Source organism: Lynx canadensis, chromosome D4, assembly GCF_007474595.2.
Source record: "Lynx canadensis isolate LIC74 chromosome D4, mLynCan4.pri.v2, whole genome shotgun sequence".
Lineage (NCBI taxonomy): Eukaryota > Metazoa > Chordata > Mammalia > Carnivora > Felidae > Lynx > Lynx canadensis.
This window is the reverse complement of record NC_044315.2, coordinates 86,614,216-86,641,558: the sequence shown is the minus strand read 5'-3', so window position 1 is coordinate 86,641,558 and position 27,343 is coordinate 86,614,216. Positions and strand designations below refer to the sequence as shown.

Sequence of the window (27,343 nt, the reverse complement as noted above, 5' to 3'; positions counted from 1 at the left end):
TGGAAGACTCCCCTTCAGAGTTTTTCTTCCCACCCAGCTTGCTGCATTCACCAAATTACTACTAATGCAGAATGTGGAAGGAACAGACCATAAATTGTCCCCTCTGCTTATGCTCTGGACTCAGACCTCTGGAGAGTTATCTCCTCTGAGCCCACTGGTGTGAAATAAAGCTCCTGCCTTCCAAGATCTCTGAGGGCCACTTGGTTCTTCTGCTGGGTGATCCAGGCCACTTTCCATAACATTTGGTTCCCTGACCAGGAAACCCAACTGCACTGGCCCATTGTTGCCACTGGTTTGGGAAAATAACGAGGTGGTGACAGAATGAGGAATCGCAACGGAGAAGGCATGCCCTGCCTGATCTTCTGCAGTCTCCCACTCAGTCCCCTCAAGCTGGCCCCGCTCCGCCATTTGCCAGATGCGAGGAGACTTGGCAGATGAGGACCTGGACCTGACATCAGATACCGGTAAGGCCTGGGACCCAATTCAGTCTGGCCCACCTATAGTGGTAGAAGGGGGACCTGATCATGCCCCAGAGACCTCAGTGGTCTCACAGGTAGGAATTGTGGTATGGTGCCCCAATTCAGTCCATCCCACCCATAGGGGTGGAAGAGGGACCTGGTCATTCCCTGGAGACCTCAGAGGTCTTACAGGTAAGGAGCCCCAATTCAGTCTTCCGCCCCATAAAGGTGGAAGGGGGACCTGATCACTCCCCGGAGACTTCAGTGGTCTCACAGGTAGGAATTCAGTCCGACCCACCCACAGGGGTGGAAGAGAGACCTGATCAATCCCCAGAGACCTCAGAGGTCTCACAGGTAGAAATTCTGTGGGAGGAAATGTAATAACCTCTGGTGTCTATGTGAGTGTGAATGTGTGACTTGGTCTGGCTTGCCTGCTGAGTTCAATACTGTGGCTCCACAGGTGGGCACCCTTAAGATCCCCAAAAGCCCACGGAGTCTGAATGGGCCCATCTGCGATTCCGTGGTGAACGGCACACAGATTATGGTGGCATCGGAATAGTTTCCGATTGAAAGTCACAAAGCTGAGACTGCTACGGCTAAGCATTACCTAAGTTCCTTTGGGACATAGCCAGATGGGCATCTGACTGGTCTCCTCATTAGAGGGGGCACTCCTACCCTTCTGTCTGTCTTTGTGACTCTGTCTCACAGGAACATTATGGGGTCAGAACAGAGCAAAGAAGGGGTTTTCGGGAGACTATGGAATTAAGATACCCCCCGGCAAGTTAAGGAATCTATGTGAGTTAGAATGGCCCACTTTTGGTGTAGGATGGTCCTCAGAGGGAACCTTAGATGTCCCAACGGTCCTCTGCATCTGGCATGTTGTCACCAGAGACCCAGGTTATCCTGATCAGTTCCTGTATATCGATTCCTGGTTAAAGATTACCCAAACCCTACCCCCTTGGGTGAAATTTACCTGCAACAAACAGGGACAGGCTAGGGTCTTAGTCACTTTGACAAAGTGGCTCAAGGAAGGTCAACAGAAGTCCTGACCTCCACAAATTCTTGCCAGTGATCCAGAGGAAGAACCAATCTTGCCCTCACGATATCAATCCCCCAGTTCCTGATACTCTGTCACCTTCAGTCTCCCCACCACCTCTGGACTTGGAAGATCCTCTCTCCCCCAGACCATCGGCCAGATTGTGCCCTCAGCCAGGTGCAGGCAGTCTCCAGATGCCAGTCCACAGCCACCAGTACCAGAGGCTCTCCTCCGGGGGATCCGAGCAGGGACAAAGAAGCCCACTAATATGCTCAGCAGCAAGGAGAATCCCCCAGGGATTACTATGAGATGCTATGCAAGGCTTACACCCAGTGTGACCCTGAGGCACAAGAGAGCCACCACAAAAGGATGGGGAGGAAGGTCCAGCCACCAAAAGGGAGGAGGCCCAAAACCTCCTTAGCAAGGGATAAGTGCGCCTACTGCAAGGAGAAAGGACATTAAAAGAATAAATGTCCCAACCGGGGAAAGTCCCAGAAACCCAGCCGACATGCACAAGAACCCTGCAAAAAAGACCTCATAGGCCTAGCAGGAATAGATTCAGATTGAGGGGGACCAGGGTTCTTCTTGGCCCCTATGAGCCCATGGTCAAAATAAAAGTAGGGGATCAAACTATGATGTTTATGTGAACTCAGGGGCCACACGGTACAACATGAGTTCCTCTACCTACCTGAGTGCCCTATCCCTCTCCTCAGCCAGGATATACTCTCAAAGCTGGGGGCACAAGTAACCTTTGAGCCAACAGGATGCACCAACCTCTGATTGGATCCAAGTGGAGGCTATTCTGCACCCAGGCCCAACCAAGTGGCCCACCCAAATTCAGGACTGCCTTCCCCACTGTATGGGCTGAGGACAACCCCCCTCCCCGGACTCGCCCACAAGGGGCCTCTGTCATTGTAGAGTTAATCCCAGGGGCTCACCCACAGAGACAGCGGCAATACCGCCTCTCACATGAGACAAGGGCAGGCATCCAAGAACACCTGACCAGACTCAAAGAAGCAGCCATTCTGGTTGAATGTCAACCACCCTGGAACACTCTGCTCTTGCCAGTCAAGAAGCCGGTAGGAGGGTACCGACCAATTCAAGCTCCTTGCACCCCGTGGTCCCGAACCCTCAGCCATATCCCAGGCTCTACCAGATGGTTTACTTGTCTAGACTTAAAGGATGCTTCTGCCTCTGCTTGGCCCCCCAGAGCCAACATTTGTTTGTCTTCAAATGGACTGAACCAGACCCAGGGCATCAGATGCAACTGACTTGGACACACCTCCCACAAGGGTTTAAAAACTTGCCTACCCTCTTTTGGGAGGCACTGGCCAGAGATTTTGCCGGCTTTCCAAGGGAGGTCACATGCTGCACCTTCTCCAGTATGTAGATGACTTCCTCATTGTCAGCTATACCCAAGAAAATTGTACAGCGGGAACAAGGGCCCTCCTCCAACTCCTGTCAGACTCAGGGTATCAGGTCTCATGAAAACAAGGCACAGATCTGCCAACAGCAAGTCCAACCCAAGGAAAAGAGCACCAGGGCCAGAGAGAAAGAAGGTCATCACCTCCCTACCTCAGCCCCAAACTAAGAGGGGGTTACGAGAATTCCTTGGGGCTGCAAAATTCTGCCAAATCTGGATTCCCAGATTCTCAGCAATAGCAAGACCCCTCTATAATCTCTTGGTAGGACTGAATTGAGAACCACCTGTCTGGACAAAGGAGGCTAAAGCTGCATTCCTAGAGATAAAGGCCACCTTGGGGCAGGCACCAGCCCTTGGCCTGCCGAATATAAAAAAGCCTTTTAATCTCTTTGTGCATGAGAAGGAAAAGGTCGCCCTTGGGGTTCTCACACAGACCATTGGACCTTGGCAATGGCCAGAAGAGGCTGGACCCAGTGGCGGCAGAATGGCCACTATGTCTTAGGGCACTAGGGGCCACAGTTCTGCTCATTAAAGAGGCAGATAAACTCACCCTGGGACAAGAACTAAATGTCAAGTTTCCTCATGCTGTCATGTCTCTCATGCCTCTCCGACTTTTGGCTAGAACAATACCAGGGGCCCCTCTGTGAGAATCCATGGGTCCCTCTTAAAATAGTGCACTGAACCCTGCAACTTTCCTACTTTCTGAGGAAGGGAAACCAGATCATGACTGTTCTGAGGTGACGGATAAAGTATTCGCAAGCTGCCCAGATCTGCATGACCAGGCAGATCTGTATGACCAAAACCCAGACCTCACCTTGTTCAGTGATGGTAGCAGTTTCATTACAGAGGGCATTCAAAAGGCGGGGTATGCCAATGTTTATAGCAGCACTCTCAATAGCCAAATTATGGAAAGAGCCTAAATGTCCATCAACTGGTGAATGGATAAAGAAATTGTGGTTTATATACACAATGGAATACTACGTGGCAATGAGAAAAAATGAAATATGGCCTTTTGTAGCAACGTGGATGGAACTGGAGAGTGTGATGCTAAGTGAAATAAGCCATACAGAGAAAGACAGATACCATATGGTTTCACTCTTATGTGGGTCCTGAGAAACTTAACAGGAACCCATGGGGGAGGGGAAGGAAAAAAAAAAAAAGAGGTTAGAGTGGGAGAGAGCCAAAGCATAAGAGACTCTTAAAAACAGAACAAACTGAGGGTTGACGGGGGGTGGGAGGGAGGGGAGGGTGGGTGATGGGTATTGAGGAGGGCACCTTTTGGGATGAGCACTGGGTGTTGTATGGAAACCAATTTGACAATAAATTTCATATATTGAAAACAAAAACAAAAACAAAAACAAACAAACAAAAAAAACCCAAAAGGCGGGTTATGCAGTGATATGCCTTAATCCAAGCCCTCACCATTAGTAAGGACAAGCGAGTCAACTGACTCCCAGTACACCTTTGCTACTGTACACATACATGGGGCAATCTACAAAGAGAGGGACCTCCTCACAATGGTGGAGAAGACCATCAAAAATGAGGAGGAAATATTAAAGCTCCTCAAGGCCTTCTGGCTTCCAAAAATGTTGCAATTCTACACTGCAAAGGACACCAGAAGGGAGATGACCCTACAGCACAAGGAAATCGTCTAGCAGACAAAGCAGCCAATATAGCAGCTAATAAGGAGGTAGACATAGCTCCCTCCCTTATCCATGCTGTGACCCCCACCAGGAGTTCAAAGAAGAAGTTGTCCCCCAGTTAGGCTTACCAGCCACAACCTATAGCAATAATGGGCATGCATTTGTGGTGGACTGCTTACTGGCCTCAAAGCTCAGGAAAAGTAGAGCAGATGAATTGCACCCTTAAGGGAACCTTAGCCAAGTTCTGTCAAGAAACAGAACCTCCCATGGCCAGACCTGTTGCCCCTGGCCCTCCTGCATGCCCATTACACACCAGGAACCCAAGGTTTCTCCCCTTTTGAGCTAATATATGGGAGGCCCCCTCCATGTCTAGGGAGCCTCCCAGGAAGGGAATAAGAGAACAACTTCAAGCTTTAGGGGCCACCCTAAATGAATTACAATGGTATACCATAGAGAGGGCCCCAATCTCTTTAGGATCTCCTGTACACCCCTTCTCACCAGGGGACTTGGTCTAGGTCAAAGACTGGAAAAAAGACCCTCTCAAACCACAGTGGACTGGGCCTCATACCATTATCCCGACCACCCCTACTGCCCTCAAGGTCACAGGTATCACTCCAGAGTCAAGAGGGCCAATCCTGAAGAGCCCAGACTTGGAAGACTGACCCAAGTCTGATCTTCAGCCCTGCTCCAGCCACATCCCGGAAGCTGGCTGCTCTATGCATGGCAGAAGCTTGAGGAATCACTGGTCCAATAAAATAAATACACTGTCTTTACTCTTTGCCATCGGATTGGCAGAGGTTGCCCCAGAAAGCTGGGGAAACAGTGAGAGGTTCCTGTTTGCACTCACCTTCCTCTTATGGATAGGATGTTTTGTTGGTATTGATTGCCTCTAATCTGGGCCCCATTTGTAAGAGCAGGGCACCTTCAGTGGAAGAATCTGGGGGGCTTAAAAGCTTAAATATGGTGTAACCTCTTTCAGTCTACTGGTTTGCCTGCCAGTAGGGAGGTTCCTAATGCCATTTTGGGAAGTGTTTGCTCTGATGTATGTGCCTCAAGCGTCAGGAAAAAGAGATTAAATAATTCTGAGGATAAAAGTTGGTGCTTAGATTAACCTTCAGCTCTAAGGCCCAGGCTAAACGAGTGATGTTACTACCCGTCCTCCTAGGGGCAGGGATAGCCATGGGGATAGGGAGTCGCATAGGAGACATAGGCTCATCTGTGGGACTAACGAGTGGCCAACTCCCTAGTGTCCATAGAGAGCCAAATAAGTTCCCTGGCAGGGGTTGCCCTCCAGAACAGACAGGCACTAGACCTCACTGCTGAGAAAGGGGGCACCTGTATCTTCCTCAGAGACCAGTCAGACATAGTCACAACCAAAGTCAGGGAACTAAGGAAAAGGACAAGCCATTAATAAATGAAGATGATGCCCTTTAATACAGCCTACATCTGTTTAAAGGGGCATCAAAGGGGGGGGGAATGATAGGGAAAAATCTGTTATAAGATGGCCAACAGGGCTGATAGGTGAATTCCAGTCCCCAACTGAAGACTCCCCTTCTGGGTTTTTCTTCCCACTCAGTTTGCTGTGCACACCAAATTACAACTAATGCAGAATGCAGAAGTAACAGACTATAAATTGTCCCCTCTGCTTATGCTCTGGACTCAGACCTCTGAAGAGTTATCTCCTCTGGGTACACCGGTGTGAAATAAACCTCCTGCCTTCCAAGATCTCCAAGTGCTGCTTGGTTCTTCTGCTGGGTGATCCAGACCACATTCCATAACAAAATAACTCAAATGCATAAAACACTTATACAAAACAGAATGGCATTAGATGTTTTAAGTGCTGCACAAAGTGGAACTTATACTCTCATAAGAACAAAACGCTGTGTATACATTCCAGATTACAGCCAAAAATCATTCTGGATTTCTTACTGACATGAATACTCAAATTGGCACATTAAACAATCCCTCTCTTTCCTTAGTGAGTGGTTAAACTCTTAGGCTGGAGGATTTTTGTTAGCTACCAAAGGACTTTTCATTTGAGCTAATCTTTCTAGTTATTCTACTTATGTTTTGCTATTTTCTCTCATGTCTCTCTGCCTGGTGCCAAGACTCCTTCACTACAATAACTTCAAGCCAAGAGATGATCGTTTCTACTCGAGGTGGTTCATACACATTGTCCACCTTGGATTCAGCTGCATCACCTTAACTGCCCTATGTTCCCTGATGAACCAGTATTGACCCATAGGTAGGCAATTCTGTGCCCTTACTCAGCAGGAAGAAGCTAAAGAAGATGAGACCTTCTTCCTTCAACAACCTTAAAGATATAAGGGTCAAAATTGTTCAGAGGAGATATGATTGAGGAGCGTGGAGCAAAATGAGGGCAAAACAGGCTGGCATATCCCCCCTCCCCCAGGTGGAATATGTGACATATTTCTCACACACTCCTGGCTACCCAAGAACAAAGGAAAGGCATTTAAATGCTTGCCATGGTGATGTAGGAAACCAAGGCAAATGAAAAATTAAATCCTCTTACTGCCTACAGCCTATTGGCAAGTCCTTGAAACCAGTAGAGTAACTTCCCTCTGGGATCTCAGCTGCCTCATTAATGACAGTTTGCCAGGGGCAAAGAGAACCTTAGCTTAACATTATCCCAACCTCCAGGATCCTGTAAGTCTACTTCCTTTATCTCAACTGCCCCAAAGTATATGCTAGCAATCATACTCCAAGTTTATGCCCCCCCCCCATGATATGCATCTGAAGGGTCTCATGATTGAGGTTTTATTCAACAGTAATAATGGTGTTGCTCTAGAAACAGCTGGTCCCTCAAGGTCATGGAAACCTTGCTTTCAAAATACCTTAGAGGCTTACTTTATCCCTGATCCCCTCCCCACCTGAGGGTATATAATCAGTTACCCATCACAACCCCAGTGCAGCTCTTCCTGCCCCTGGGTCCTGACCCTGTGCTTTAATAAAATCACCTTTTTGCACCAAAGATGTTTTCAAGAATTCTTTCCTGGCTGTCAGCTCCTTACCACCCCACCAACACCCCAAAGGACTTTATTTGGGCAATTCTTTCTTGTTATTCTAATTACATTTTGCTGTTTTCTACCATGTCTCTCCACATGGTGACAAGACTCCATCACTACAATAACTTCAAGCCAAAAGATGATCCTTTCTACTTAAGGAGGTTCATACTTCTTATCCACTTTGGATCCAGCAGCCTCTGCCTTCTGTAACTCTTCTGTATGTTTAGCAACTGATCAATATTGACTCATAGGTAGGGACATCTCTACACCCCTACTGAGCAAGAAATAGCTACAGAAGATGAAACTTTCCACCTGCAACAACCTTAAAGATGTAAGGGTCAGAATTGTTTAGGGTGTAAGGGTTAAATTGTAGTGTAGGGCTAACCTGTAGACTTAAGAAATAACAGCTTTGTTTTAACACTATAGGTTAAGAGATAACAGCCTTATCCTATCAATCAAGGGAACAAAAGTTCAAGGAAAATCAACTGGATTAGTGTTTGATTGGATTGGGGCAAGGGCGTGTCTGAACTATTTCCACCCCCATCTGGGAACTATTCCTTTGTTCTGTTCCCAGGTGATGATAAGATGATGTGGTTGGCTATAAAAACTCTGTACCCTGGCTGTTCAAGACCCACTCTTGTCAAGAGTGTCAGTCCTGATCGGTTGGCTTGCCTCTCATTGCAATAAACTTTGTTGTGATTGTCACTGTGCCCATAGCATTCTGATTCAGGAGTCGTGTGGATGCAACAAGGGGTGATATGATGAGGGAGAATAAGGCAAGCTGTGGGCAAAGTACAAACTAGCATTACCCCTCCCCCCACCTCAGGTGAGATGTGTAACATTCCTCAGACACTCCTGGCTGCCCAGAAACAAAGGAAAGGAAAGAAAACAAATGGTTAACTGATAGAGATCCCAGTCATAGAGGATATAAGTCTCCATCAGTTTACAAATATCTTAGTAAATTAGAAGAAAAAGGCAATCTTATCAATAGCCTAATCTCCAGAAACCTATAGACTCGGTTTCCTGGAGCCCCCACATCACCCCTCATAGTAATATGGGGAAGAAAGGCAGGAAGAAATGGCAGGTAATGTTAATTTCCTGATACCCTGCAGCCCGTTGACAGATACTAGAGGCTGGCAGAGAAGAACATTTCTCAAGGAACTCCCTACTGTCTTAATGTTGATGTTTGCTAGAGGGAAAAATACCTTAGCTTGACAATAGCTAGGCCTCCAGTATTCTGTAAATCTTCTTTAGCATATGAAAATCTCTTAGGAAACTACCTTGACTTTACTGCCTCCAACTTGAGTATATAAGCAGTCACTCTTCACATCCCCAGGGCAGCTCTTTCTGCCCATGGATCCTGTCCCGTACTTTAATTAAATCACATTTTTGCACCAAAGATGTCTTCAAGAATTCTTTCTTGACCCTTGGCTCCAGACCCCCAATCACCCCAAAACTTCAATTCTGGTGAAGTGGGGGTGCCACCAACTCAGCCCCCCCAACCCTCTCCAGCTGCCTGGCCTTGGCTGGGCCTCTTCCATTGGACCATTCAGCTGGTGGCTGAACATGGGTGTGAGTTGTGCCCCAGCAGTGTGCTAGGAGGCAAGGGGAACTGAGGGCTGCTGATGGTCTGGAGCTGGTCTTGGAGTTGGGAGCTGGAAGTATTCAGTCTTCTGGCTTCTGGCCTTCTGTGGCCTCAATCCCTTTCTGAGGATCACAGCTCCTGGCAGTGATGCTAATAGAAGCCTACCCTTTGCTCTTTTTTCTCTCAGAAGGCCCAGAGGTCAAGGAGAACAGAATGGGGACCGGGGGACATGTGTTTATTTAGCAACCAAGGAGGGGTTCTGTCAGCTGGGCAGCCTGGGGAGCAGCTGGTGGGCTGTGCTGTGAGAAGGGTCTCCTGGCTCTCTCAGGGCTGTCCAGGCTGGTAGGAACACTTGGGCAGTACCCTGGGCAGAGGTCGGCATGAGAGGATGGGGTGGAGAGAGCCAGAGAGCACCTGAGAGGGAGTCAAGGGAATAGAAAGGGCAGCAGTGCTGGGCAGGTGGGACAAAGGCAGATCTGGGGCACCCTCCCAGCTGCACCCTGGCTTCCATCAGCCCCCTCTCCAGCCATACTTACCGCACCTTTGCTCACTCATCGATGCACTGATCTGTGGGGGACAAAGTGGTCAGCATGGATAGGGGTGTGTGTGTGGGATCACTGACTTCCAGGGCCCCTGCACTGCCCCTGGGCTACCCTGGGCCTCAGCCTAGTCTAGCCACAGAAGCTCTAGGGGTTCCCTTCATAGACGATACAGCAGAGGACTGGATGATGGGTCAGGAGACTGGAGGAGAGGCCTGAGGACAAGCAGACCTGGGTGACACCCATTTTCCAAAGGAGGCAGGTGAGGCCCAGCCACACTGCTGCTTGGGCACCAAGCCTTCTGCCTGTTTACCTGCTGAGTCCTGACACACCCTCAGCCTTGGGGAAGCACCTGACCAGACCAGGATGCCTGAGGACAAGGGTGCCTGCCAAGTCAGTGGTGAACCAGCCTCAAGGCAAAGGGAGAGTTGGCCCAGGACAAACAGGACTGGGTGGAGGGGGAGGTGGCCAGGCAAGGAGACTGAGGAAACTTGTCCCACATGTGCAATACTCATGTGGGCAGGTCTGAGCTAGTGTGAGAGAGAACACATGGGAACCAGGACCCTGGGTGTGGCAGCATCTTCCGGAACCTGAAGTGGCTCCTGGGGCTCCAGTGACTACAGCAGGGGCCTTCATCCCTCCTCTCCCCCCTTCCCTAGCGAGGCAACATCAGGCCTGGACAGTCCCCATGTGCCTTTCTCCTCTGCCCAGCTGGTGATTACCATTGGGAATAGGGAAGATGATGTGCTCATCGGTGAGGCCCAGGAATTTGGCAAAGATGATGAAGATTGCTTTCACAGGGGGCAGCTCCTTGGTCCTCCCTGTGGCCAAGATGGCTGGTTAGTGGCTGGTGAAAGCTCCATAATGATTGTCGAACATGTGAACAAAGACACAGACCCCTTCCTCATGAGGGGTTCTGTGGAAAGACCTCTCTCCCGCCTCCCTGGGGCTCAGAGTGAAGGGGACCTGAGGGCTGGATGCGATGGGCCTCTTCTCCCCCAGCATGAACAAGAGCTGGGTCCCACCAGGTGTAAGACCCACCATAGAGGATGACCTTGATGTTCTCCTGGTTGTCATAAGCTTTCTTGAAGTACAGTATGGCAAACTGGTTGTAGTCTGTGGTCACCACTTGTGCAGTGTAGCTCTGGATTCCAGTGTAACCTGCATGGTGGATGGTGAAGGATCAGCGTGCCCTGGCCAGACAGAGGGAGCTATTGATTCCTACCCGGACTCCACAGAATGGCATCTGTGTGGAGCGGCAGGGAGGTCTTTGCTCCCGGAGACCCACCCCACTGAGGACTCACGCTCAATGTTGCCCAGGGTGTATTGGTCCAGATGCAAATTTGGGGTGAAAATTTTGGTCCAGTGGTCACAGCGCTGGTCCCTGTGGAAGCAAGAGAAGGGTGGATAAGAGGGTGACAGCCCACCATGCCACAGCAGGAGACCCGCATCCCACCCCTCAGATGGGTCTGGCTCTTTCCCGCTAAGCCCATCCCTGCCTGTCCCTGCCAACTCTGCCCTGAGACACCTGACCTACTCAGACTCTCTCTCTGCACCTACTGTCCTTCCTTCTTCTGGGCTGATTCCCTTTGGTGGCTTTCCCTCTATATTCTCTCTCCCACCTGAAGCATTTTGTCACTTATTCTTTTTTTTAAAAAAAACTTTTTTTAGATGTTCATTAATCTTTGAGAAATAGAGAGACAGAGCATGAACTGGGGTGTGGGTGGTAGCAGAGAGAGAGGAGGACACAGAATCCAAAGCAGTCTCCAGGCTCTGAGCTGTCAGCACAGAGCCTGACACAGGGCTTGAACCCACAAAGTATGAAATGATGACCTGAGTCAATCTCAGATGCTTAACCAACTGACCACCCAGGCACCACCCTGTCACCTATCTTATGTTGTGGCTTCCTGCTGTAACCTCTCCTGGGGAAATCACCACCAAGGCTCCAGTCTGCTGGATGCCAAAGACTCCCTTAGCTGTTGGACCAAACCTGACCTCTCACCTGCATCCCATCTGGTCTCCTGTCACCCCAGAGCCAATCTCCCAGCATCTGTCTTTCTTCTGATCCTTCTATGTTGGATGCTCTAGCCCCATCCCCAGGTGCCAGAGCCAGAAACCCAGAGAAGCTGGGTAAGCCTTGCTTCCCCTCTTTAGGTCCTAATCCGCCCCTGCTCTGGTCATCTCCCACCTATGACTGATCAGCCTCCTGGGCTGCACACCATCATTCTTCTCCCTGCTACAGCCACACCTGCTCTTCACCAGTACCTGAGGCTCCTGCCAAGGTGGCCACCCCCCCACCCTCCAGACTACTCATCAGCTCCTGCTCAGGGCAGCCATGCAATGGCTTGCTGTTTCTTGAAGAAGTGGCTCTCTCTGACTCAGTCCAGCAGCCCTGCCACGAAGGTCCCAGGCCTCCTTTTGATGCAGGTTGGTTCCTAAGGCCCATCCCACAGACCATCTCCCTGGAAGCTCTTGACAAAGCCCTAGGTGGGATTCTAGGCTGGATCCAGTGACCCTCCTCCCATTCTAGGACACCTATTCTCTGTCTTGTTTCCTGATGACAGTCTGTGTCCATCTGCAGAACTGTCATGTGTCTGTGCTGAAGTGACTGAGAAATGTTGACCAGTGAATGAAAGAAGGAATAAATACAGGGATCCAGTACCCAGTGGTAGGATGAATGATCATCTTTCAGCTTTGGTCACCCCTTGGCTATGACATCAGTCTGCCTATTGTACCTCCACAGCAGTCCTCTCAGCACCCCATGCTCCTCTAGGCAGTGGTTGCTCTCACCAGGCCAGGGCAGAGGTGACATTATAGCTGTTGTCTTCATTCAGCTCGAAGGTGTCGGTATACATCTTCAACTGGCTGTCTTTTTCTTTATTAAATTCGTTCCCTGCCAATCCTAAGACGTACCATTTCCCCTGGAACTACAGTGGGGGCTGATGATAGGCAGAGCCAGAGGCAGCCACAGGGGGCCCTCCTGCTCCATCCCTGCAGGCACCTCTAGGCGGTCTGGGTCTGTAACATAAGTACCTCTAATGGGACTGCAGGGACCCAGACTGGCCACACAGGCTGGGCTGATGAGCCTGGCAGGAGCTGGAGCCTATCAGACCAGGCAGGAGCCCTGAGTGTGTCAGGGACAAGGTGACACTTGGCAAGTGGCCACTGGCATCCCTGAGCCTGTTTCTTCATCATGTAGAGGGCCTGAAGATCTTCCCACCTGGCATTGACTGTGGAGATTTTGGAAGAGAGTGTGGACCAGGGGAGTCTGCTCAGCTGACCCTCTTGTCAGCAAGGTTGGGTGTGGTTGGGGGCATGGGGTGTGCCTTCCATCAGGGCACCTGAGAGAGCAGACTGAGCTAAAGCCTGAGCCCATCCTACCTCTCCTCCCCTCTGTTGACACTCTTCTCGGGGGTCTCCCTGCAGCTGCCCCTTCAGGTCACTTACCAGCTCATCCTGGAAGACAGGCTCCACAGGGACCCAGAGCAGAGGAGGGGCTGGGATCAGGTTTGGGGTGGAGTCCTGGGCCTTGGTCTGCAGGGCTCCCAGCAGAACAAGGCCCAACCACAGGAGACCTAAGGCCATGACTTCAGGGCCAAGAAGGCAGGCACCACTTTCAGTTTCCCTGAAAGAAGGGATGAGTGAGGAGGCTTCTGGGGGGATGCTATTTATGGTCTCTGTGGCCAATAGGTCACCCCAGGGTGGAGCAACTTATCCTTTGCCAAATCCTGGAAGGATGAGGCAATTGCCAGCAACTCGTGCTGAGGATCATGGCAAGCTCTCTGCCCTTTCCCTCAGGTCAGAATTATGCAAGATGAGGGGCAGAAAGGTCCAGGAGGTGGGAGGGTGCATTCCCCATATCGCCACATCTCTGGAGGGGACAGTGACTCCTTCCACACTCTCTTCCCTCTGGTTAGCACTGTGAGTGGTCAAGGGTCTTCGATCTGGACCAGCTGTCTGACTGCCAGGAGCCTCTCAACTGGAGCTCAAGAGCAGGGTGGGGTAAGGGTGGTGGGACCCCCTACCTGCACCTGGTGAAAACAGAGAATTCTTCACACCAAAGGAGCCAATGTTGCTTTCTGGTTCTCCAAGGGGAACAGAAGTGGAGGCAGCTGAAAAGGACATTCCTGGCACGAAGGACAGAGTGTACCCTGTGCTGCTCATGGAGCCCAGATCCTGGCCCTCCCAGGGACCCACCCCAGGCCCTGGCACAGTGTGAAACACGCTTCTGCTCCCTGCACCTCTCAACAGCTCACCTGGGAATGTTCCTGATGAGGGAACATAAGGTAAGCTGAGGGGAAAATACATGCTAGCATCCCCCTCCCCCTAGTTGGGATCTGTGTGACAATCCTCAGGCGCTCCTGGCTGCCCAAGAACAAAGGAAAAGAAAGAAAACAAATGGTTAGCTGAGAGAGATTACAGTCCTGAAGGTCATGACTCTCCATCAGTCTACCTATGTCCTAGTAAGTTAGGAGAAAAAGGGAATCTTATCAATAGCCTAATCGCCAGAAACCTATACTCAGTTTCCTGGAGCCCCAACATCACCCTCCCTCCCATAGTGATATGGGGAACAAAGGCAAGAAGGAAATGGCAGATGGAATTGAATTTCATTAAAACCTACAGTCCATTGACAAACTTGAGGCACACACAGAGTATAACATTTCTCCAGGAATTCCTTACTGTCTGAATGTTAATGCTTTGCTAGAGGGTTAAACAACCTTAGCTTGACAACATCTAGGCCTCCAGTAATGTGGGAGTCTACTTGAGCATATGAAAATCCCTTTAGAAACTTCCTCTTGACTTTATGTCCCCCAACCCCATGGATTATAACCAGTCACTCTTCAAAGCCCCAGTGTAGCTCTTTATGCTCAAGACTATTGTCCCTGTGCTTTAATAGAATCACCTTTTTTGAACAAAAGATGTTCCAAGAATCCTTTCATGGCTGTCATCTCTGAACCCCCACCATTCAAAAGCACCCTCATTGCCGTCAAGAATCAGCCCCTCCCCTCCTCCATGCCCCATTGGCAGGGTGAACCCAGACCTCAGTTGGCCCCTAAGGGACTTGGCCCTTAGTTCCTTCCTGGTGGGGGACAATGGGGACATGCATCTGCACTGTGTGAAGTGGGGGGGGGGGGCTGGCGCCCCAAGGGGGGCTCTCTACCCTGCTACTCTGGACACCAGGAACCTTGGGTCACAGCGAGTGCAAGGACTCAGCCTCATCCTTGAGAGATCACTGATTTAATCTGCCATCTCTGGCCATAGTCTTGAACTGTGGAGCCCAGGGATAGGACTGGACCGCCAGAAATGTTCCTGCCATGGCTGATCCCAGCTTTGTCTGGGAGGGAAGCAGTTTCCTCATGGGAGCTTGGATGTCCATAGGAGGCAGTGATGGGCCCCAGCCCCCAGGCAGTGTCTCCTAGATGTCACCACCAGGGCCAGAGCTGATGGAATGCCTGACCTGAGGCTGACCTGAGGGCTGACTGGCCTCAAATGAGACTCCCAGAGACCTCATTAGCATGTCTACCTGCTACAGGGGAACCAGCTCCCCTAGCCTGGGCTTTGGGTGGTTGGTCCAGAGAGAAGGAACTCTGGGTGAATAGGGAGCATTATGTACAAGCTAGAGCCCCCCACCCCCCACTCTCAGGTGGGATATGTGTGACATTCCTCTGGCTGCCCAAGAACAAAGGAAAGGAAAGAAAACACATGGTTAACTGATAGAGATCCCAGTCATGCAGGACATGTCTCCATCAGTTTACAAATATCTTAGTAAATTAGAAGAAAAAGACAATCTTATCAATAGTCTAGTCTCCAGAAGCCTATAGACTCAGGTTCCTGGAGCCCCTATCAACACCCTCCCCACCATGGTGATGTGGGGAAGAAAGGCAAGAAGGAAATGGCAGGTAAGATTAAATTTCCTGATAACCTGCAGCCCAGTGACAAATAATTGAGGCACATACAGGGTACAACATTTCCCCAGGACCCCCTACCATTCCTAATATAAATGCCTTACTAGAGGTAAAACAACCTAAGCTTGACAATAGCAGGTCCTAGGGTAGATTAGGAGTCTTCTTTAGCACGTCAGACTCCTTTTAGAGGCCTCCTTCCCTTTTGACTTTACTTCCCCTAACTTCCTAGTATATAAACAGTCACTCTTCCCAACTTCAATGCAGCTTTTTCTGCCCTGGGTCCTGTCCCCATGTTTTAATAAAATTTTTTTTTTTTTTTTTTTTTTCACCAAGACATCTTCAAGAATTCTTTCTTGGCTGTCAGCTCTGGAACCCTCCCCACCCCACTCAATAACCTCACCATTTGGCCTCCAATGTGGGGTGTGGGTCTTTTCATCTGGACTCAGAGCTTCAGTGCAAACTTGGTGAGCACTTTCTCTTTGCTTCCTTTACTCTTATTTCAGGGGCTTTTCAAGGAGTCTGGTCTTATCAGAACACTTTCCTGTCTATTGCTCAGGCTGTACTCCTGTAGCCCGTGGCTACTCTATGGGGAGGAGAGAGCCTGTCTTTTGGCTGGAAGTGAATCCCCAGGCCAGAATGGTAAACAGATCCAGAAACTTGTGCCCTCTCTTTATTTCTGTCCTTATACATAATTGTCTGTCCTGGGCACAGGACAGCCACCTAAGTGACCAACATGGCTGCCAATCTTAAGACTCCTGTGTGAGGTTTCCTCTTCATTGGTCTAGCGTGATCCCATCCACATCCCTGGTCTCACCAGTTCTGGCTGTGGGACCTCCCTAGAAGCCTGCAAAACCAGTACCCTGATGAACTGGGGACCATTTCCCAGGAAGCTGGCTGTAAAGACTGTATGTGTTGGCATGTAGAGTAGATCATAATGGGTTTCAGTCTTCACAGTTTTTTGTCAATGTCCTCTATTAACTAGGACTTAAATTACAAAATTGGGCAATTCCATCTTGTAAAACTTTTCCAGTATTTTCCATGATTTAAAAATGATGTTGTCTTCAGCTTCTCAGCAAGGCAAACTAGGTCCATCTGCTGGCACCGACTTGTAGGCTAGGATGAAATGGGAAAGTGGGGGGAACACCACCATCCCTCCTACAGAAGCCCTTAAAGGCTGGTTGGTGATCAAGATTTGCTTCGAGGTACGCCTCCGGTCACTTTGACCCCTCAGAAACCTCTGATGTATCCTGCACGGGTGCTGCCACCTGGTGATTGGGCGGGATTTTCATGGTAATGGCCCTTCTCTACTTTTCTCTCTCTAGGAAGAGGATGGGAGCTTCTCAGTCCCCAAGGACTCCTCCTTGGGATGCCTTTTTAACCCACTGGAAACAAATTGGATTGCAAAATTTAGGAAAGGGCTGATGTCATGTAACTGTGTATGGCCTTAGTAGGATCTAGCAGCTAGAGCTCTTCTGCAGGAAACAGAATCAATGCACAGGGGTACCCTAGGTCGAGGCCTTCACAGATCTAAGGACCTGGACCAAAAGCCTTTTGCAGAATGCACTTGCCCAAATGTGTTTGGTTAGTAAACTCCCTCCGGGCATAGTGGATGTCCTAACAGGCCTCCTCCTGATGGAACTCAGGTGCTAGTGGAAGCACAGGCCCTCCCTGACAAAGGGGATGCTGACTCTTTCTCTTTGTTCCTCCTCCTAATAGATGTGGGAGTCTCTCCCTCATCCATTTCCTGAGTTATTGGCTATAATTGGAGCCAACTGTGGGTAGTCTACCTTGAGACATGGACTTTAAAGAATATTCCCAAGCAACTGCCCAAAAGCCCTTTGTTTCAGGGAAATCCCTTTTCTCTAGCCTGACATAGACTCCCTATTTCCACTTTGATGGAAAACAAACAAACAAACAAACATGGCATCTCCTCTTTCCCAGCTGACAAAGTTTAGAACCAGAAATCCTCTCTCTCTGCCTCTGGCATTTCGCCTCTTCTGCCTTCCCTTCTCCCTCCTCCTGTTTCTGCATCACCCTCTGTGTGACCTACATAGCTGCCTTCTATACCATCCTCTCACCTCGATGTCAAGGAGGGATGAGCACCCCCTTGGATCACCCACTTCAGATTCCCCCACTGCTGTCCTAGGTAAAAAAAAGTGACAATGGGGAACAAACTGTCCTTAAAGTGAACACAGGTGTGGGGCGCCTGGGTGGCGCAGTCGGTTAAGCGTCCGACTTCAGCCAGGTCACAATCTCGCGGTCCGTGAGTTCGAGCCCCGCGTCGGGCTCTGGGCTGATGGCTCGGAGCCTGTTTCCGACTCTGTGTCTCCCTCTCTCTCTGCCCCTCCCCGTTCATGCTCTGTCTCTCTCTGTCCCAAAAATAAATAAAAAACATTGAAAAAAATTAAAAAAAAATAAAGTGAACGCAGGTGGAACTTAGTAAGTGTTAAAGGTTATTTAAGTTTGTTGGTTAACTAAGATAGACATGTATTTAGAGTTAGCATTAAATATGAACATTTTTTTCTACCAAGGTTTCCTAAAGGTCAAACTCATGTGTCTCTGTTGCAATTTGTTAGCAAAAAGATGACTTAAAGGGTAATTTTATGTATCTCAAAGTTTTCATGGATAATTGTTAAGATAGCTTTCATAGTCTTTGGTAATCTGACACTTGGATAAATGGGATTGAATTCACTGGATATCTAGGTCTTTTCCAAATAGAATGAATGGAGTGTTAAAGCATTGATTGCTGAATATAGGTTTCTGCTTTTGAATTCTTATTGCAGAGAAACTAAGAACATTTGGGTCTATTGGAAAACATGGTTTAAGCTTAATTGATTCATGAATTTGCCATCTAAAGGATTCTGGTGTAACGGTTTACAAATGGTTACTACTTAGTCTCAGCTGGACACTAAGGTTGCTAAGAGTCAAAATTCTGCTAAGCATAATTAAGACTGATGGAAATAAGGAAAGCAACTCTATATGTAAGAAAGTATGAATGTGTAAAAAAGAGAGAAGGAATAGAAATATATATTTTTGTTACAGGTAAAAGAAAGTAACTTTGTCCTAAATGAGACTGGTTTGGAGAAAAATGTCTTGGGACAAAATTTGAATGCAAAGGAAAGTCATAGAAGGTTCATGAAGGGAAATCTTTGGAAAAGAAATTTAAAAAAAATTTTTAATGTTTATTTATTTTTGACAGAGAAAGAGACAGAGCATGAGCTGGGGAGGGGCAGAGAGAGAGGGAGACACAGAATCCGAAGCAGGCTCCAGGCTCCAAGCTGTCAGTACAGAGCCTGAGGCGGGGCTTGAACTCACAGACCATGAGATCATGACCTGAGCCGAAGTGGGACACTCAACCGACTGAGACACCCAGGCGACCCTGGAAAGGAATTTTGTGTGTGATTATGACAGACTATGTTGCAGAATGGATTTTTAAAAGTACACCAGTATAAGGTTGAAATTCTGCTTTTCTCTCTGTTCAAAACACAAAGTTTTCTTTGGATTGTACGGCTCTTGATTAAAAAAATAAATAAAAATAGTATACAAAGGTTTGTTTTCTCTTTTGTCTCCTGGGAAAACCACAGCTTTAGGTTTGTCTTTATCAGGTCATTGATCATTAAGTAAAAACTTCTCACTGTTAAAGGAGATAAGTTTTGCTAACAAGTATATAACCCTATATATTGCCTTTGGAATCTCATATTGCCATCTTGGTTAAATACATAATTTAAAGCTTTAAGATTTGTAATGAACTGAATTCTATTTCAGATGTTCACTATAACTTTCTAAGGTTTGACAAACTTCCCCAGATTTAAATTGTAAAAAAAGTCTTTTTGACCAAGGAGGTCTTTTTATTTGGTATGTTAAATGAAAGTCCTGTTAAATAATGATACACCTTAGGTGGTATTGCTTGGGTAAATGCTGGAACTGTTCAAATGTGTTTGCAATTCCTAAATCTCTAAATGAACTTGCAAAACATATCCTACCTAAACCTGATCTGACAGATATTAGAAACCCACACCATATAAACCCAAAACACCTGGTTTATTTAAAGGATGGAAAGCCTACTATAACAGGGGATTTAACTCCAAAATGGAAGGGTTTCTACTGGATCATATTATGTACTCCCGCTGCAGTAAATTAGAGGGGCACACTTCATGGGCTCCTATATCTAAATAAAACCTGTATCCCCTTCCCAGGAATTCAATGGGTAAACTAATCTGCCTTCTTATTCCTGTGAACCTGTAGAAGACCTCAGACTTCTCCTAGGGTAGTTGTACCTTTCCTTTTCATCCTCCTTTCCCAATTTCTACTAACAGTTCCTTCCTACAACAGGCCATTCAAAAGGATCACCACAGATATTTGAGTTAAAAACCAGAAAGACCAATCTGATTCCTGCTGCCTGTTCCCAAAAGCATCTGAGGATGCTTCAAGCCTAAAATCTAAAAAAAAAAAAGCTCACTGGCGGTACTGGGAGAGACTGGGTTTGTAATCTGCTGTAATCACTAACCAGTATTTGTCTTGTTTCTATAAAAGTACCTCTTATTAATTACCTGATGGGTTACTAAACAAAACAGAGTCCATATGATGGTTATACACCACGTGTTACACGGTTAAGGCCTTAAATGACTCTCAAAATACCATTATTTTACTAAATATGAAAATAACTAAAATGCATAAAACACTTCTACAAAACAGACTGGCAATAGATGTTTTAAGTGCTACACAGGGTGGACGTTATATTCTCATAAGTACAAAGTGCTATGTATACATTCCACACTATTACAGAAATATTTCTGGATTTCTAACGACAAGAATACTCAAATTGGCACATTAAACAATTCCTCTCTTTCCTTTAGTTATTGGGTAAACTCTTGAACTGGAGGATTTTTGTTATCTACCAAAGACTTTTCATTTGAGCTGATCTTTCTAGTTATTCTACTTACATTTGGCTGTTTTCTCCCCTGTCTCTCTGCCTGGTGCCAAGACTCCATCACTACAATAACTTCAAGCCAAGAGATGATCCTTTCTACTCAAGCAAGTTCATACAACGTTTTCCACCTTGGATTCAGCTGCCTCACCTTGACTGACCTATGTTCCCCTATGGACCAATAGTGACCCATAGGTAGGGACAACTCTATGCCCCTACTCAGCAGGAAGAAGCTATGGAAGATGAGACCTTCTTCCTTCAACAAACTTAAAGATTTAAGGGTCAAAGTTGATCAGGGGGGATATGATGAGGAAGTCTGAGGCAACTGTGAACAAAACAGGCTGACAACCCCCCCCCCCCCCCCCCGTGGAATATGTGACATATTTCTCACACGTTCCTGGCTACCCAAGAACAAAGGAAAGGCATTTAATTGCTTGCCATGGTGATGTAGGAAACTAGGGCAAATGAAAAATTAAATCCCCTTACTGCCTGCAGCCCATTGACAAGTCCTTAAACCAGCAGTGACCTCCCTCTAGGATCTCAGCTGCTTTGAAGATGACACTTTGCTAGGGGCAAAGAGAACCTAAAGTCAACATTATCCCAACCTCCAAGATCCTTACAGGAAGGAAGTCTACTTCCTTCTCTCAACTACCCCAAGGTGTATGCTGGCAATCATACTCCAAACTTATGGCCCTGATATGCATCTGAAGAGTTTCATGATTGAGGTTTTATTCAACTGTAATAAGTGGTGTTTCCCTAGCAACAGCTAGCCCCTCAAGGTCCTGAAAACCTTGCTTCCAAAATACCTTAGAGACCTACTCTATCCCTGACCTCCTCCAATTTGAGGCTAAATATAATCAGTTACCCATCACAACCCCAGTGCAGCTTTTCCCACCCATGGGTCCTGTCCTCATGCTTTAATAAAATCACATTTTTGCACCAAAGATATCTTCAATAAATATTTATTGGCCCTTAGCTTGGGAGCCCCCCATCACTCCAAAACTTTATCACTGGTGACAGAGGGGTGACAGCACCTCAACCCACCCCCCAACCCTCTCCATCTGCCTGGTTCTGGCTGGACCTCTGACATTGGACCTGCTGCAGGTGGTTGAACATGGGTGTGAGATGTGCCCCTTCAGTGTGCTAGGAGGCAGGGGCAAGTCACGACTCCTGCTGGTCTGGGTCTGGGCCTGGATTTGGGAGCTAGAAGTGTTCAGTCAAAGCTGGAATCAGCTTCTGTGGTCTCCATCCCTTGCTGGGGAACACAATACCTGGGAGTGATGCTAATAGGAGCCTGCCCTTGATTCTTTTCCCTCTCAGAGGGCCCAGAGGTCAAGGAGCACAGGTTGGAGTTTGGGGGACATGTGTTTATTTAGACAGTAATGAGGGGTTCCATTAACAGGGCAGTCTGGGAAGCAGTGAGCTGGTGGGCTGTGTAGTGAGAATGGTCCCCTGGATCTCTCACTAGTGTCCAGAGTGGTGGGGACAGCTGGACAATGCCCTGAGCAGAGGTCGACGTGAGGGGGATGGGGTGGAGAGAGTCAGAGGGCACCTGAGAGGGAGTCAGGGGAATAAAGAGGTGCTGGGCAGGTGGGACAAAGGCAGACTTGGGACCCCCTCCCAGATGCACCCTGGCTACCATCAGCCCCCTCTCCAGCCATACTTACCACACCTTTGCTCACTCATCGATGCACTGATCTGTGGAGGACAAAGTGGTCAGCATGGATAGGGGTGTGTGTGTGGGATCCTTGACCTCCAGGGCCCCTGCACTGCCCCTGGGCTGTCCTGGATCCAGTCACAGAAGCTCTGGGGCTTCCCTTCAGGGATGGTACAGCAGAGGACTAGATGATAGGGAAGGGGACTGAAGGAGAGGCCTGAGGACAAGCAGACCTGGGTGATACCCATTCTCCAAAGGAGGCAGGTGAGGCTCAGCCAAGTTCCTGCTTGGGCACCAAGCCTTCTGCCTGCTTACCTGCTGAGTCCTGACACACCCTCAGCCTTGGGGAGGCACCTGCCCAGGCCAGGCTGCCTGAGGACAAGGGCACCTGCCAAGTCAGTGGTGAGCCAGCCCCAGGGCAAAGGGGGAGGTGGTCCAGGACAAACAGGCCAGGCAGGGAAGAGGAAGAGGGAGAAATGACCAGGCAAGGAGACTGGGGAAGCTTGGCCCTAAATGTGCAATTCTCATGTGGGCAGGACTGAGCTATTGTGAAGGAGGAAACTTGGGAACCAGAACCCTGGGTGTGACAGGGTCTTCTTGAACCCAAAGTGGCTCCTGGAGCTCCAGTGACTATAGCAGGGCCCTGCCTCCCTTCTCTCTCCCCTTCTCTAGTGAGGCAACATCAGGCCTGGGCAGTACCCATATACCCTTCTCCTGTCACCAGCTGGTGATTACCAATGTGGATAGGGAAGATGATGTGGTCATCGGTGAGGCCCAGGGCTTTGGCGAAGCTAATGAAGTTTTCCTTCAGCTCATGGGTCAACTCCTTGGTCCTCCCTGTGACCAAGATGGCTGGTGAGTGGCTGGCAAAAGCCCCATAAATATTGTGGAACCCATGAATGATGCCTCAGACCCCTCCCCACCTCTCTTTTCACAGATCCCTCTCCCACCTCCCAGGGCTCGGAGTGTAGGTAACCTTGGGGGCTGGGTGTTGTGGGCCTCTTCTTCCCCAACACAAACAAGAGCCAGGTCCCAGGGGGGTAAGACCCACCATAGAGGGTGATCTTGAAGAACTCCCGGTTTTTGTAAACTGTCTTGAAGAACACCATGGCAACCTGGTTGTAGTCTGTGGCCACCACTCGTACAGTGTAGCTCTGAGTTCCAATGTAACCTGCATGGCAGACACTAAGGAATTAGCCTGCCCTGGCCAGGTAGAAGGAGCCATTGCTTCCACCCCGACCTCCACAGTTTGGCATCTGTGTGGAGGGACAGGAAGGTCAGTGACCTTGGAGACCCAATCCACTTGGGACTCACGCTCAATGTTGCCCAGGGTGAATTCGCCTGGCTGTGAACTTGGGATGAAAATTCTGAGCCAGTGGTCACAGGTCTCGTTCCTGTGGAAGCAAGAGATGGGTGGGTAAGAGGGTGACAGCCCACCGTGCCACAGCAGGAGCCTCACTCCCCACCCCTCAGATGGGCCTGGCTCTTCCCCACTGAGCCCATCCCTGCCTCTCCCTGCCAACTCTGCCCTGAGCCCACTCTGACCTGCCCATACTCTCCCTCCCAGCACCTACTGTCCTTCCTTCTTCTGGGCTGTTTCCCCTTGGCAGCCTTTGCTCCATACTTTTCCTCACACCAAGGCATTTGTCCCATATATATATATTTTTTTAATTTTAACATTTTCATTAATTTTTGAGAGAGAGAGAGAGAGACAGAGCAAGAGGTGGGGAGGAGCAGAGAAAGAAGGAGACACAGAATCGAAAGCAGGCCCCAGGCTCTGAGTTGTCAGCACAGAACCCGACGCGGGGCTCACACCGACAAACCGTGAGATCATGACCTGAGACAAAGTTGGACGCTTAACCAACTGAGGTACCCAAGTGCCCATGTCCTCTATTCTTATCTTTCGGGACCCCGCTATAACCATTCTTGGGGGAATCACCACCAAGGCTCCAGTCTGCTGGATGCCAAAGACTCCTTTAGCTGTTGGGCCAACATCTAGTCCCCTGGCACTCCAGAGTCGATATCCCAACACCTGCCCCTCTTTGGACCCTTCAATGACAGATGCTCTATCCCCATACCCAAGTGCCAAATCCAGAAACCCAGAGGAGCTGGGTAAGCCTTGCCTCCCCTCTCTAGGTCCTAATCTGCCCCAAACTCTGGTCATCTCCACCTATGATTGATCAGCCTCCTGGGCTGCACACCATCATTCCTCTCCCTGCTGCAGCCATACCCACTCCTCACCAGTACCTGAGGCCCCTGCCACTGTGGCCACCCACCCCCCCACACTGCTCATCAGCTCCTGCTCAGGGCAGCCATGCAATGGCTTGCTGTTTCTTGAAGAAGTGGCTCTCTCTGACTCAGCCCAGCAGCCCTGCCATGAAGGTCCCAGGCCTTCTACTGATGCAGGTTGGTTCCTCAAGGCCCATTCCATAGACCACCTCCCTAGAAGCCCTTAAGAATGTCCTAGCTGGGATTCCACGCTAGATCCAGTGACCCTCCTCCCATTCTAGGACACCCTGCTCTCTTTGGTAGAGAGTCTCTGTCCATCCTCAGTACTCTACTGTGTCTGTGCTGAAGTGACCAAGAAATGTTGATCTAGTGAATGAAAGAAGGAATAAGCACAAGGATCCAGTGCCCAGTGGTAGGATGAATGATCATCTTTCAGCTTTGGTCACCCCTTGGCTAAGACATTAGTCTGCTTCTTGGACCCCCAAGGCAGTCCTGTAGGTCCCCCATGCTCCCTTAGGAGGTGGTGGCACTCACCAGGCCAGGATAGAGGTGACATTGTAGCTGTTCTCTTCGTTCAGCTCGTAGGTGGTGGCATACATCTTCAAGTGGCTGTGTTCTTCTTTATTAAATGCATTCCCTGCCAATCCTACGATGTACCATTTCCCCTGGAACTACAATGGGGGCTGGTGATAGGCAGGGCAAGGAGCAGCCCTAAGGGACCCTCCTGCTCCATCCCTGCAGGCACCTCTAGGCAGCCTGGGCCTCAACCAGAAGCCCCTCTAACTGGGCTGCTGGGACCCAGACTGGCCACACAGGCTGGGCTGATGATCCTGGTGGAGCTGTAGCCCATCAGGCCAGGTGGGAGCACTGAGTGTGTCAGGGACCAGGTGACCCTTGGCAAGTGGCCAGCTAGCTTCCCTGAGCCTCAGTTTCCTCATTATGTAGAGGGCCTGAAGGTGTTCCCACCTTGCAGGGACTACAGGGATTATGGAAGAAAGTGTAGACTAGGGGAGTCTGTCTACTCAGCTAACCCTCTTGTCAGCAAGGTTGCATGTTGTTGGAGGTTTCAGGTGTGTCTTCCATCAGGGCACCAGAGGGCAGACTGAGCTAAAGCCTGAGCCCATCCTGCCTCTCCTCCCCTCTGTTTACACTCTTCCCAGGGCCTCCCTGCACCTAGCCCTCCCAGGCCCCTTACCAGCTCATTTTGGAAGTCAGGTTGCAGAGGGACCCTGTGCAGAGGCGGGGTTGGGATCAGGTTTGGGGTGGAATCCTGGGCCTGGGTCTGCAGGGCCCCCAGCAGGACAAGGCTCAGCCACAGGAGACCTAAGGCCATGACTTCAGGGCTGAGAAAGCAGGCACCACTCCAGATATTCCCTGATAGAGGGGATGAGTGAGGAGGCTTCTGGGGGGATGCTATTTATGGTCTCTGTGGCCAATGGCTCACCCCAGGGTGGAGCGACATAGCCTTTGCCAAATCCTGGAAGGGTGAGGCAATTGCTAGTATCTCATGCTGAAGATCATGGCAAGCTTTCTGCCCTTCCCCTAGGTCAGGATTATGCAAGATGAGGGGCAGAAAGGTCCATGAGGCTAGAGGATGCATTCCCCATATCTCCACATCTCTGGCAGGGACAGTGACTGTCTCCACAGTCTCTTCCCCCTGGTTAGCACTGTGTGTGGTCAGGGGTCTGTGATCTGGACCAGCTGTCATCTCTGACCTCCAGGAGCTTCTCTGCTCTGGCCCAAGTACACGGTGGGGTAAGTGTGGTGGGGCCCCCTTATTGCACCTAATGAAAACAGAGAATGCCTCCCACCAACAGAGCCCACGCTGCTTTGTGGGTCTCCAAAAGGAAGGGAAGGGGACTCAGCTGAAAGAGGACATTCCTGGTAGGGAAGGACAGAGTGTACCCTGTGCTGCTCATGGAGCTCAGATCCTGGCCTTCCCAGGTACCCACCCTAGGCCTTGGCACAAGGTGAGACACCCTTTCCCTGACCCCACAACCAAAGACCTACCGGGGAGTGTTCCTTATGAAGGAGCATAAGGCAAGCTGAGGGCAAAGCACATGTTAGCATGCCTCTTCCCCTAGGTGGGATATGTATGACATTCTTCAGGCACTCCTTGATGCCCAAGAACAAAGGAAAGGAGTGAAAACAAATTGTTAGCTGATAGAGATCACAGGTTTGCAGGACTTGAGTCTCCATTAATTTACCCTTGTTCTAGTAAATTAGGAGAAAAATGGAATCTTATCAATTCCCTAATCTCCAGAAACCTATACTCAGTTTCCTGGAGCCCCAGTATCAACCTCCCCCTCATAGTGATATGGGGAAGAAAGGCAAGAAGGAAATGGCACATGGCATTAAATTTCATTATGACCTGCAGCCCATTGACAAATACATGAGGCAAAATGGAGTGTAACATTTCTCCAGGAATTCCTTACTGTCTTAATGTTAATGCTTTGCTAGAGGGCAAAACAACCTTAGCTTGACAACATCTAGGCCTCCAGTAATGTGCAAGTCTTCTTGAGAATATGAAAATCCCTTTAGAAACTTCCTCTTAACTTTATCTTCCCCAACCCATGGTATATAACCAGTCACTCTTCACAACCCCAGTGCAGCAGCTCTTTCTGTCCAAGAGTCCTGTCCCCATGCTTTAACAAAATCACCTTTGGACTGCAAGCTGTATTACAAAGCTCTAATCATCAAGACAGTATGATACTGGCACAAAACAGACACTCAGATCAATGGAACAGAATAGAGAACCCTGAAGTGTACCCACAAACGTATGGCCAAGTAATCTTTGACAAAGCAGGAAAGAATAATATTCAATGGAATAAAGATAGTCTCTTCAGCAAGTGGTGCTGGGAAAACTGGACAGCAACATACAGAAAAATGAACCTGGATCACTTCCTTACACCAT

General features: G+C 49.1%; 2 protein-coding genes across 2 annotated transcripts; both read right to left on the bottom strand.

Annotated features, from left to right (window-relative positions):
- Window positions 1-9,718: 9,718 nt before the first annotated feature.
- LOC115499865 (neutrophil gelatinase-associated lipocalin-like) lies at window positions 9,719-13,295 on the bottom strand. The gene is made up of 6 exons (XM_030294073.1): window positions 13,158-13,295; window positions 12,501-12,637; window positions 11,015-11,094; window positions 10,752-10,871; window positions 10,433-10,531; window positions 9,719-9,738 (listed from the first exon to the last, which is right to left on the bottom strand). The coding sequence occupies exons 1-6, from the start codon at window positions 13,293-13,295 to the stop codon at window positions 9,719-9,721; spliced, it is 594 nt and encodes a 197-aa protein (XP_030149933.1).
- An 8,926-nt stretch (window positions 13,296-22,221) lies between these two features.
- Window positions 22,222-25,762, bottom strand: LOC115499863 (neutrophil gelatinase-associated lipocalin-like). Its single transcript, XM_030294070.1, has 6 exons — window positions 25,625-25,762; window positions 24,964-25,100; window positions 23,515-23,594; window positions 23,252-23,371; window positions 22,936-23,037; window positions 22,222-22,241 (listed from the first exon to the last, which is right to left on the bottom strand). The coding sequence occupies exons 1-6, from the start codon at window positions 25,760-25,762 to the stop codon at window positions 22,222-22,224; spliced, it is 597 nt and encodes a 198-aa protein (XP_030149930.1).
- Window positions 25,763-27,343: the final 1,581 nt, after the last annotated feature.

Coding starts and splice junctions, on each gene's coding strand:
- LOC115499863 (XM_030294070.1), bottom strand. CDS start 25,762: ATGGCCTTAGGTCTCCTGTGGCTGAGCCTTGTCCTGCTGGGGGCCCTG. Junction 25,101..25,624: donor CTGACTTCCAAAATGAGCTG/GTAAGGGGCCTG, acceptor CCCCCATTGTAG/TTCCAGGGGAAATGGTACAT. Junction 23,372..23,514: donor CACCCTGGGCAACATTGAGC/GTGAGTCCCAAG, acceptor TCTGCCATGCAG/GTTACATTGGAACTCAGAGC.
- LOC115499865 (XM_030294073.1), bottom strand. CDS start 13,295: ATGGCCTTAGGTCTCCTGTGGTTGGGCCTTGTTCTGCTGGGAGCCCTG. Junction 11,095..12,500: donor GTCACCTCTGCCCTGGCCTG/GTGAGAGCAACC, acceptor TTGCTTCCACAG/GGACCAGCGCTGTGACCACT. Junction 10,532..10,751: donor CATCAAGGTCATCCTCTATG/GTGGGTCTTACA, acceptor TCTTGGCCACAG/GGAGGACCAAGGAGCTGCCC.